Source organism: Parasteatoda tepidariorum, chromosome 10 (assembly GCF_982258835.1).
Source record: "Parasteatoda tepidariorum strain Cologne lab strain chromosome 10, Ptep-v5.0, whole genome shotgun sequence".
Lineage (NCBI taxonomy): Eukaryota > Metazoa > Arthropoda > Arachnida > Araneae > Theridiidae > Parasteatoda > Parasteatoda tepidariorum.
Genome location: NC_141764.1, coordinates 100,093,489 through 100,106,513, shown reverse-complemented (window position 1 = coordinate 100,106,513; position 13,025 = coordinate 100,093,489). Strand labels below are relative to the sequence as shown.

Sequence of the window (13,025 nt, the reverse complement as noted above, 5' to 3'; positions counted from 1 at the left end):
GTACTTCTACAATTCTTAAAAAAAATACTTCTATAAGTCTTAAATTTGCTGAATTTTTTTAGCACTAGCAAATATTTCTACTGATTTCGAAAAACGGAAATCATACCCTGATTGTGGAGGTACATAACATGTTGTACGATGTACAATTCTTAAAGGTGCTTAATATAATGCTTAGATAGACGTAGTTAGTGAATAAAATATATTTTTAATAAATATTCTTCAGATTTAATTTACATACAATGTTAATAATTGTTTTAAAAATGGTTTTATTTCGAACACAGAACGTATAATACATTTGGAAGAACACTTCCTACATTTTATCTGTTAGAGTTACAGTGATGCTATACACGTACACATTTACTACAATAGAAGAATATTAAATTGCCTTTTTTAAAATAATATTTGATTCGCAATTAAAGCAAATAACATGATATGTAATTATTTTAACTCTAGAAAATTTGTTTTTCTTAAATTAATGAAAATCTTTAAAAGCATAATTAAAAATAGTTGTAAAACATTTTTTGAAACTGCAAATAATAATTAGCAAAAATGATTACATTTTGACAGAATTAATTTTTAAATCTGATAAAATATTATTCTCAATAACGTTTAAGAGAAACACAAATCAGGCGATTCCACGATTTTGTGAGGCTGGAAATGTATCAATAAATTTGTCAAAAGAATAGTTTGCAACAATGCATTTGTGATATAAATATATTGATACAAAATGTCAATATATAACAACAATTTTATTTATATTCACAAAATACCACCATAAAAATATAATTTTGAATTGTTCCTCTTCTGTGGTATCAACTTATAGTAAAAAAAAAACTTAAAACATCCATAGTTAAAAATAAATAATTTTTAAACAAAATAACTGTATGTTATAAAAAGAAGCATTCACATATATTTAATGATCTGATTTGCTCATGTTATGATAAACAAATGCCCAGCTAAAACAATATAAGAAAGTTTGAAAACAAACTGTAACTGCAAAGTTATAACTTTTTATGACCAGTTACAATTTTCTCAAAGAAAAGGATGAAATTTCTATTGAATAAAGTATAATTAGTAATTTATTAGTCAACAAATAGATCTGAAATAGTGCTAAAGAAAAATAAAATTGTGTGCATACTTACTTAAATGTATACGAAAAACTTTTTCACACTATTTTCTTAAATATGTATAGTCATTAGAAGAAAAAATACACAGATATTTTTGACTACAAGTCTACTCATCTTCGACTAAAATATCGCCAGCGACATCAAAATGCACCACACATTGTACAGTGAATTAAATTAAGTTCAAGCTCTCGCCAAAGATCAGTTTCAACTGTTCGACTGTCTGCCTAACTAGAGAACTTCTCCCACCACTAAATCTGAGATGGCCTGCTGCTATGAAAGTAAAAATAAATAAATAATTAAAAAAGCATTTTAAAAAGGGGCGTTCTTGATATCTCTCCCGCAAACTCAAGTCAAAAGCTATTCTAAATGTTACTCCGAAACCCTAACCGAAATAATTCAAAGCTGTAATTTTAAATTATATAAACCATCTTTTCGTAAAGAATTATCTGGGTTTTAAAATGAGCAAATATTTTAAAAATAACTTAAGTAATGTAATCAAGTTATTTAGATAATTGCAATCAATAACTTAAGTAATTTAAAAGTTATTAAATGTTTCTGAAAATCGCCAATTTGGCGAGATTTTTCACTTAAATAGAAAACAATCATCAAAATCAATTTCTCAACTTTTACAATAGGTACCCAGAGAAAGCAGTGTCACAGTATCATTTTATGTATTAAAAAATTATGTCAAAAACACTTTTCATTTTTTCAAAACTGTGGCTTTTCTGCATATCGACATTTTGCATCATCTTCCAAATCAGTTTAGCGGGAATTGACTTAAGGTAAGATAAGCTTGGTCTAACAGTTCTGAATAACTGTTGCAAACCCACAGCAGAAATGAAAAAAATAGCATTATAAAGTTTCATTTCATGTGATGGCTAGCCTTCGAAAAACAGTCTTAATCGAAATAATTTAACACACGGCCACTAGCAGTGCTCTAGACAACTGGCGAGAAAAGTTCTTTAGTTAGACAGTTAATACTGTTTTGAGTTTCTTTTCGAAGCACCTGATAAAAAAACATCAGACCAAAGCACCGTCTGTCTCTTGATTCTCCACTTCAGCCTTGATATCTTCAGGTGGTGCAGATGTTTGGTAGGTTCTTTCCCTGTGGTCCATGCGCACCACAACTTGGTGCTTGGGTGGTTCATTTGGTTCACCATTCCCCAAAGCTCCTGCTCTGTTTCTCCGAAATCGATGAATGTTTGTTCCAACCAGTATTAGGATTATGGCGGCATAGAAAACAACTACGACCTAAGATGAAAAATTACTTCAAAATTTCAAACTTTCATAGTTTTTTTTAAACCTCATTTACAGGAAACAAATTTCCTGGTTTAATAATAACATTAAGATTAACTAAGCATAAAACATTAAATCATCCCCACAAAATAATTCAATAAAAATATTTCATACGCAATATTTAATGTTCTATTAAAATATATATTATCATCAAGTGTAATCATTTTCAACTTTAACTTTGTTAATAGCTGAGTTAAAGATTTTAGTTCAGCTGCTTTAAATAAACATTTAACAGATATTTATTATTAAAAAAAAGTTACTTATTTTGTTTCTAAAGAAAAGCTCTACTTATAAACTACAAATGACAGACATAGAAATTTCATAGATTTGAAACTGATTTTTTGTTTGTAAAACAAACAAAAACTGAACAAATCAATTCTTAACTAGAATTCAACAAAAGATTTTTAAAATTTGAAAGCAATCGATATAATTGATATAAAAAACGCTAAATAATAATTATTCTTAAAACTATGCAAACGATAGTTTTCAACTACAATACTTCGGCAATGTGAGGAAACACTGTTACTACAATATTACATTCTTCTCTGCCAATGTGAGAAAATTATGCTGTGATTAAAAATCGGGAATTCGAAATCAAGTATTTGAAAAATCGATGAATGCAAGATAGTTAGGGACATTAGTGTCAGTTTCGAACGTATAAAATGAATTAGTGTGTCACCATAAAGGATTTTATGGCGTCGTTATCGATACTAAACCGAAAGATATCCTATTACTCTACATTTATGAAAAATGAAAACAAATTGTACAGTACTCAGTTTAGTAAGCATGAACACAAAGGATAAAAATAACTTTGTTTCTTTCTCTCAAAAATATACCAAATCTTTTTTTTTTTAAATATTTATGATAATTAGATTTTTGTTTTGACTCTAAATATAAAAAAAGAGTATTCAATGCGAATGCACAAAGAAAATGGCGAAGTTTTAACATAACTTAGCAGGGACTGATTTACAGGAGGGCATTCGGGGTACGTGCCCGTGGCCCCCAACATTTGAGGGGCCCCCTTTCCCAATAAATGATCTTTTACATAACATGGCCAATGCAAAACCTTGTGTAGAAGATCCCTTTGAAAGAATGTTTAGAACAGGGACAACTATCACATTTCATGAATGGGGTACTTGCATTACATCATTATTCCATTATATCATTACTATTTACTCTGCACTCGCACTAGAGCAAAATAATTTGCTATTGACATTATTTATCACAGTATTATAACAACTTTTAATGCTCTAGTGCAAGGCCATTCTTTTTACAAGACTAAGCTATAAGCTTCTGTTAGTAATTTCTCTGAAGCTTGTTGCATTAGTTAATCATTGTTGTTTATGGTATCTTAAAAATTTTCGAATGTTGATGATTACTTTTATCAGATTTCAAACAAAAGTTTTTTTTAAAACCATTCTTAAGTTTTTTTTTATTGTTGTTAAATTTAATATTTTGTTTTGTTACATTATCTGTTTTGCTTTTATTACATTTTTTAAAAATTTTCTTTGCTATTCGCTTACACATTGAATTCATCATGAAGAGATCTTATCCGTCTGGTTGTGCTAAAAAAATTTAAAGGCGAAAAAAAATGCTGAATTAAAACGCATTAAAGGATCAATGGATTTCTATACTGTTAAAACTCAAACTGCTGATGCAAATGCTGAAAAACTGAATGACTGTTCTGACTCTGCACCAATTTTGTTAACTGATGCTGAGATTGTATCACACAATAACCTTATTTCAGAAAATTTAGAGACCAACTCTAATGATTTAGCTACAAATTTACAAAATGCCCCCCTTTCTAATAATGCTGAAATACTAAATGAGTGAAATATTAAAAGGTCAAGTACTTGCTCTAATAGAACTACAGTTTCCCTTTCTTTTATAGTACCTTCATTTCATGGAAAATCAATGATGAAAGGAAAATAAAAATAGGTAATCGGTAAAGAAAAATAGGTAATCGGTACAAATATCTTGTTTCCTTCATAATTTTTAACATTCTAACCAAAACCTCTAGATATGTTTATTAAATTTTTGCACCAATTTTGTTAGCTGATGCTAAATTTAGTATTTAGCTGATTATATATATTTCTTTTCACAATTTCACTAAATTAAATTCTGAATATCTGGGGGACGTACTTCTAAATAAGGTTTCATCTTACTTGCAATTTTTATGGTCTGAAAAATACTTTTTCAATATTAAGTTTAAGACCTTGCATGTTAACTAAAATTTATCGGCTCTTTAACTGGGGCCCCCAAATTCATCTGTGCCCGGGGCCCCCAAATCTGTAAGTCGGTCCCTGTAACTTAGTCATTGCAGTTGCGCGGAAATAGAAAAAGCAATAACGTACTGTGGATTTCGCTAAAACAAGTAAAGCAGTTGTATTAGTCTTCTATCATTGGGTTAATTTAAGGCTTCTAAACTATGAGAGCTGAAGTATCCACGATGTTGGAACTGACAAGTTCGCAAGTTACGCAATGTTAGTATTAGCGTGAGAGTTTTTATACCAAAAATTATTAATATGGATGGTTGTGCAGCTGTAAATTGTACAAGCAGTTCAGAAAAAGGGATTTTGAATGTTCAAATTTCCTTCAAATTTGAAAATAAAGAAGAAATGGATAATAAATTACAGAAGATATAACTGACAGCATGGAAGTGGAGTTATGTGTGGCAAATACTCTCTTATTTATAACTTCTTAGATTTATTTACTTATATATGTAGTATATAAACGATATTAAGTTGTTAGAATTTGGTTTTTGAATGCTTGTTTTCGTCATTTTTTTTTTTTTTTTTTTTTTTTTGTTTTTTTTTTAACAAGTGAATAACTTTCAAGGTTACCTGAATTGTACAGTTTTTAACTACGTACCAAATATAGGAATTTTCATTGAAAATTGCATTTTTTAAGTATATATTTATTTAAAATATGACTTTTATACAATATTTATTGATTTATTTAACAATTTTTAAGTGTTTATGTGCAAAAAAAAACCAATAAATAAAGGTAAGATATTAGCTAAATAAGTATTCGCCCAACTTATTTCAAAATCGCCAAGTTTTGTGTCCACTTTTAAGTATTTCTTTCTGTTAAAAACAAATATTTATCTGTTTTTTATTATATTCCTTTGTATGCCTCCAATCCCTTATTTATTTATAAATATTTCCTTAACAAGGCTGTGATGACTTTCTTTTCTTACCGTTTCTGGTAGGTATTTTATAACCATGTCATCTTTACCATATTTCTTCAAAAACCATAAAAACATAGTAAAAAGACTACTTGATTAAAAAATCATTCTCTTCAAAAATATACAAATTATAAATAACTGTCAACATGTTTCAAGCATTCACAAACAAGCACCCATTTCCAAAACTTGACAGACGTGAATGAGAAGACCCATTGTGAGCCTGGATGTTCTAGAAAGGTCAAGACTAGAATTTCATGACCAAAGGCATGATGGCGGGGATGTAAATAAAATTGTGTATCAATCGCCTTAATTTATCAGTTAATTAAATTATTTATTAATTGTTTTATTATTTCATTGATATTGATAAAACTTTTTGCTGCAAGCACCTTGTTTTACATGGCTACATGATGTCTTAAACTAATGCGAGTAAAAAAAGGTCCCGGTAAAAAAGGTACCCCTGTTGGGAAAAATATTTGAAATGAGAAGATGAGATTAAAGCTCCTTTTTGCTGTCTTATACAAAGTTGAGTTTCGGGTGATGCACTGACTCTATGTGCAATTTTTTAATCAATTTTATATCTCCCATTTATGACATTTATTCATTCCAAATTTATTATTGAATGCGAAAAATATTAATAAAAAATCTATTTTTAAATTAATGGAATTTAAATATTAAATTTTATTATTAACATTTATCTTAATAATTGAAAAATATGTATGTATTTAATAAAAAAAACGTTTTAAACAATCCCTCTCGAAATAAACAAAATATTAAAAAAAAAAAAAGATACTAACAATTCGAAAGTTCCCTTCCCTTACCTCAATCAGCTAATCTAAATAGCAACTCCCAATACAAAACATGCCTTCAATTAAAACATAAATAAATAAATAAACTTTACTCTTAAAAAGAAAGAAAAGAAATACATCCCACTAAAAGTCTATTTCCCTAAAAATTTTTACTTTACAAATTTTTACTCTACAATTCTTACTACCTTTTTAATAGGACCTTTTTCCGCAAGGAACCTTTTTATTGGTACCTTTTCTTCTGGACCCTTTAATCCGGGACCTTCTTCCTATCTACCCCTAAATCTAGGCTAAAATTAATGTAACTAGGTTAAAGTTAAAGTAATTCAATTAAAATCAATGCAAATAGGTTGGCATTAAAGTACGAGTAACTCGGATATAAACGAATTAAATAACTAGAGCAACTAGTTTTAAATTGGAAGTGCAAAATATTGACTAATATTTATTCACATTTCGTTGAAACAAAAAGAAAAATTATGCTTCTGCTCATTCGAATACTTTTATGTCTCAATTGAATCGAATTAAAGATGTTGGCGCATTTATAATACATTTCGAGTCTCACACAAGTACCTTTTTTTTTTGTAAGTATTAAAAAAAGTACTCTCAAAAGTTGACAAGCTCGTTATTAATTTGATATCAAATGGAAAATATCTACCCATTAAAAGTACATAGCGAGAGATAAAATTGTTTCTTATTTAAAAGAAAAACAAACCTATTCCTAAGACTGTTGCCACCTGTCGTAGAGTATTTTTCGTTTTATATGTTACAACTTATTGCATTTTCCGGAAAAGGGAACGTTATTTACCCTTTGAAGAAGTGACGGATGTAATATGAGAGACTTACTGTTACGTAGATAACAGCATCTGTTGACTGTTCTGGAAAAATAATCTTAACTGTTTGATGATGAGTCTTCTCTCGAACAGCCTTGAGGGCGCTCGGAACGAGGGTCCCATTGCAGAGGCCGCCCAGCATTAACCTAAAACACAAAATGAGGAGAACGTTGAAAAAGAAAAATTAACATTCTTAAAAACACTCAAAGATGTAAGGGAACAAAAAATTTCATAAAATGCATTTTTTAATGTAATAAAATTGTTTGAAGGGTTCAAAGCAAGAATAGACATTTATACACTCGGTTAGTTAAAGTTTAATAGCACTTGAACCAGAAATGGCTATGGAACACTGTTAGAAATTTCTGAGAACAAAAGGATAAATAACAATACGTTTAATTGTTAGTTTACCATACTCCAACAAAACAGTCCAATCGGCATAAATAAGACGGTATTCAAACTGTTAACTGTCAGTTTCACCTAATACGGTCGAACAACCTGAATTTTATCGCACCAACTAGGCCCACCTAATGATTCCAATTAGCTCTTTGCGACTGGCTATATATTATGGCCAAACGAGCTAATCTGTCAATCTCATGACAGACAGAACAGGGGTTTGAGTCCCAACGTTGACACCAAGATATTTCCTCCATTCCCTTCAACTGAGTTTCCAGTGCCCTGCTCTTCAGAATTCGTAACCCCGGAGTATTAGAATACGATACTCTCATTCACTCATAGATGGCAGCACCATAAAGCTGCTTAACTTAAAAAAGTGTAGCATTTCTCATCTCTTACGATATTTAAAACAGCCAAGTAAACTAATTAAACCACATTCCACGGTTCATTTGAAAAAACTCAACCACTACCTTACTCCAATGCTCAATAACTCACCAAATGCTGAACTCCAATGACCGGTTAAATTTCTTTTCTACGGTTTTAAGATAATTCTAATTATAAATGGTTAAAGAGGTAAAAAATGCTCTTTACCTCAAACTTTACGGTAAATTGGATGAACAGACTGCTGCTATAGAACAGTCGATATTTTTTTTTTATCTTACTTAGCAAATTTACGTTGCCTAAAAAAAAAAAAACACCCAGTGTTGAACTGTATTTAAGACCTGAACTGAAGTGGAAAGATTAATTGTATCCATGGAACAAAGTTTGAGGTTTTTTGATTTAGGGTAAATTTTTCTGCCCTACATTTAAATGAATTTTATGTAGTAAGAATTTCTTTCCCTTTTTTTATAAAAGTATATTATCGTCTCCTAATAATAAATTTCTATATAAAAAATTTCTCCTTATACAAAATTTACTCACATGTTGTTTTAATTTTATAAAGTGTCAACACGGTAAAAAAGATCATTCAGCATCATTTAATGAGAGGTCGAAACCAGGTTTTATTTATTATACATAAAACTAACCTTAAAACTGAAACTCTGCAATAAAAAATAATGAAAAGTTAGCCTCTATAATGACACCTAATCCCAGCGAAATTTCAGTCATAAAAATTCCTTTCTTAAAAAACTACTCTAATTCTATCACTTTTCTTGTTAAAAATTTTGATTTTATCTTAATTTCATTTTCTAAAGACGATCCCGCGAGATGCGCTCAAAGATATCTTACGATAAAATTCCATTTAATTTAAATTTGTTTTTTATTTATATTTCATTTTTTATTGACTGAAGATTTATGGATGCCCTTTACTTATTTTTATGAAAAAAAAAAGATTTATTGTTATTTCTTTTACCCATTTCATACAAAGATTTATTTTAGAAAATTGTTAGAGCAAAAAATTCTTTTTAAGACCTGTATTTCACTGAAATTTCATGACTTCATTTTTTTCATCTTTTCATGTTACATTTCAAGAAATTAAAACCTTTCGTATGAGAAAAAAAAGTTAACTTTAGAGTCAAAATCTTATTTATTGATTTTTCTCTGTCTACGAAACATAGACAATTTCTTTTAGATATTTATTATTTTTTAGGGGGGAACTGCTTTTCTAAAATGTTCCACTCAATAAACGTTGTCCATCAATCTTGAAAAGAAGGGCTATAAAATGGGCAATATTAAATCAATTTTCAACTCAAATTTTTTACTTATTTTGCGTTTTAAAAATTGAATTGGATACTCGCACTTCAAAAAGACGATCGCAGATTACCCTCACATGTGATTTATGAAGTCAGCACCAGCTGATCGTTGGTAAGCAAAATGGCGTGTTAAAGTTAAGCAGTTTCTCCACATAAGTTAGAATGTTAATTAACGTGAAGTTAATGAAACACATCGTCTTAGCGCACATCGATTTTGATGAAATATAGTTCTTTCTCAACGAAGTTTTTTACTAAACTTACATTTATTATTTGTTTGTGTATTTTATTGTAACCGTGTTATATTTTTGTTTTGTGTACCTGGTACCTTCGATGTATAATTAGTTTGTTTATATTCTACGTGGCTTCGTGCCTGCCTTTTTGTTAAGTACGTGGGGAAAGAGTTGAAATATTTGTGATCGAATTATTTAGAAGGAATACAGAGTGTGTCAGTTAAGAGAATGGATACTTGACGGGCTCGGTTCATTCGAAATAGAAGGGAAAGAACAGTTGCTAACATAAATAAAGGTCACTTTTCAACAACCAATCAGGATCGAGATACCCACACTACGTCACTTGCAAGTATCACGCTGTTCAATAAAACACATGTTCAAAAAAGCTGCCCAGAAGAAACAGCTTGTAGATATAGATCAAAACCATGAAAGTTATAAACGCACTACAATCCAAATTTAAAATATTTAAAAAATTTAATTTCTCTAGTCGACAGTCGGCTAAATAGTATCACTTTTCGCTTTAAACTTTTTGACGGTCACAAATTATTTCCAGTTTCATTTGAAATACTTTGATTAGGAAATTTAGCTTCATTAAATATTTTTGTACTGATATTTGAGCAATTAGTACTAATAGTTAAATGTTTTCACCAGGTCTGAAAGTGGTACGATGGTTGCAAAATTCCGTACCATCAGAGCATCGTACACAAGATCGTGCGAAGAGTGATCCAAAACTAATGTTTCATGTTTTAAATGAAACTAAACGCTAAATTTCTTATCTTTGAAAAGCGCAGTAAACAAAAAATAAAGTCATCAGGGCCGTAGTAGCTCAGGGCATAGAACGTTCGCCTTCCAATAAGATGAACCAGGTTCGAATCCCAGACATAATGGGTCGATACGACTCCCGCACCCGGCTCTCACCGACCACACTGCTGACATAAAAATATCCTGTGGTTGACGGATCATGAGTTAGACTTCCCTTGCCGTCAGCCAAACCGTGGGAGGTTTTCGTGGTTTTCCTCTCTATGTAATTCAAATGCGGGTTAGTTCCATCGATAAATCCTCCGCGAAGGTAAAATCCCTCCCAATACTTGATCCGGGAGTTCCCTTGTCTTCTGGATCAAGTTCAAAATTACAATACAACGGAGGTGAACATAAATAGTCGTAAAGTCGTAAACGCTAAAATGGGCCGTCTTTTCAACAACGGTTATAAAATAAAATAAAATCATCACCGTGAATAACTTTTGTTTTAGTGATCTAATTTTCACAAAGTAAAATCTAATTTTAATGGTTTAAAGTGACCTTGAGTATGATAATTAGTTAGTGATGACTATTTCGAGAACAGACATCAAAACCGCTACTTTCTCTAAGTAAACTTATACTTTTTTTTACGTATTTAGATTCTTGTGAGGGGGGAAATAAGGAGGTAGCAACAATCTGGTAAATATGGTCCCAATAATTTAGGCAGGTGAGTGTGCGGAAATTTGGTACCCTTAATTTTAATTTCCCTCCTTAATGTGTGTGTATATATATATATATATATATATATATATAATGTTTTTTAATGTTTTTTATTTTTATTTTATTTTTTATTTTTATTTTATTTTATTATCTGTTTTTACATGTTATATTTACTTTTTATGATCTATTTTTACGTAGTTATTTTATAAAAAAAAAAAAAATTTTTTTTTGAGTGCTCCTCACACTATTGTATTAATATATTTTGCTTTGGCTTTATTGATACAATATCAGAAAGCACTCTGTTTTGCGGATATAATCGTGTGGGCTGAAGAAAAGATTATATCTTTTTTTTCCGGTTTTTTAATTAACATTTCACTTTTTTTTTTTTTTTTTTTTTTAAAATAAAATATTGTTTGTTTTTTTTTTTTTTTTTTTTTTACTTATTATTTCCCACCCCCTTTTTTTCATATGTCTATAATTTTTCTTTGTTTTATTCTTCATTTTGAACTTATCTAATGAGTGCTGTTTACTTGCAGCTTAAGCGCAATAAATGTTACTTATTGTTTTTCTTAACTTTCTTAGTGCTTTCTTGTATTTATTTATTTATTATATATATATATATATATATATATATATATATATATATATATATATATATATATATATATATATATATATATATATATATATATATATATATATGTATTCAGAGGTTGCTGATCAACTTCATTCTTCAAACGGGTATCAGGTTTTAGCCAAAAGAAGCCGGGGGAAAAACATCTATAGTCTTATTGCTGAAAAGTTTTGGGAACCACTGATTTATGCAACTGATTTATCCATTTAGTAATATTTTTCATCTTTTTTAAATCGTTTTTCTCAAGAATGGTTGGTAAACATACAAGAAAGATAACACATTAATAAAACAATTTTTAAAATTAATTATATTGAAAAAAAGTAACACTTTTTTTCTTCTCATTTTATTATTTAGATGGTATGTTCTCATATACAACCATTTATACCGAGGAAGAGCCTAATGATCATAATTAAACGATCTTAAAAATATTTTTAAAATATTAATCAATTTCATGAAAACAATTTCAAACTAAAAGTGCATATTTTCTCTTATACACTTAATAAAAATTAAAATATAATTTGCAAGATATACAAGCTGTACTGAAAAGAAAATTCAAATGGTGACGAAGTTTAAACTTTCATAATGTAGCATACATTTATGTAAGTACTTAATACTTAACCAGCTTTATGAGGGCAAATAAAGAAGGGCAACCTAAATCGAGAGCAGTTAATGGTGGTGAAAGTACTGGCAAGGAATTTATCGAATTTAAGTTCTTCATAGGATTTCATCCATCTCAGAAATAAGCTTTTTATTACATAATTTGATTTCTTGGAAGAAGCAAGTTTCGTAATTCAATTATTTAGATAAATGTACACCCTGCTATGGGAGTACTTAAATATAATGGCATGCTATTAAAAAAACATCTTAACTACAGCGGCAGTTTTGATGGAAATAAAGTACTCTTAACTTCTGAAGACGAAATTATAAATTTTTGTCTTTCAATGAATGGATTAGATAAATGTGTAAAGTTTTACGATTTCAGAGTTTTTGTGAAGTTTTTATCAGTAGGAAACATTTGCAACTTAATTATTAAAAATGGTTAATGTAAAACAATTCCTGTCAATACGAAATGAATCGACATTCTGGAAAAGTAACTTTTTTTATTGAGTGTCTTACTTTTAAAATGAAAATGTCATGGAACAAAAATTTTAACAGCGAAAAAGTAAAAAGGTTTTACTCAATTTTGAATTTTTGCATAGCTTATCTCAGTCTGTAGCAAAAATATTGAACATATGTGACTAGTTACATGCATTTGAGTGGCTCGCAAGAAGTTCATATGAATTATTTTCATTCAATTACAATCACTGAGGGGAACATTTTTAAAAAAATCGTCCGATATTTGCGGCTATCAAAGGCGGATTCAGAAACAATTATAA

General features: G+C 29.4%; 1 protein-coding gene across 2 annotated transcripts in view; it reads right to left on the bottom strand.

Moving 5' to 3' along the window:
• Positions 1–253: 253 nt before the first annotated feature.
• The window catches only part of LOC107438419 (uncharacterized), a 57,265-nt gene continuing 44,493 nt past the window's right edge, over positions 254–13,025 (bottom strand). For both annotated transcript variants that reach the window (XM_016050712.4, XM_016050711.4), the window contains exons 2-3: positions 7,257–7,389; positions 254–2,378 (exon numbers count right to left, since the gene is read on the bottom strand). In XM_016050712.4, the coding sequence (XP_015906198.1) occupies positions 2,148–2,378; positions 7,257–7,389 (364 nt within the window). In that variant the 3' untranslated portion in view covers positions 254–2,147. The remainder of the gene's footprint in view (positions 2,379–7,256; positions 7,390–13,025) is intronic.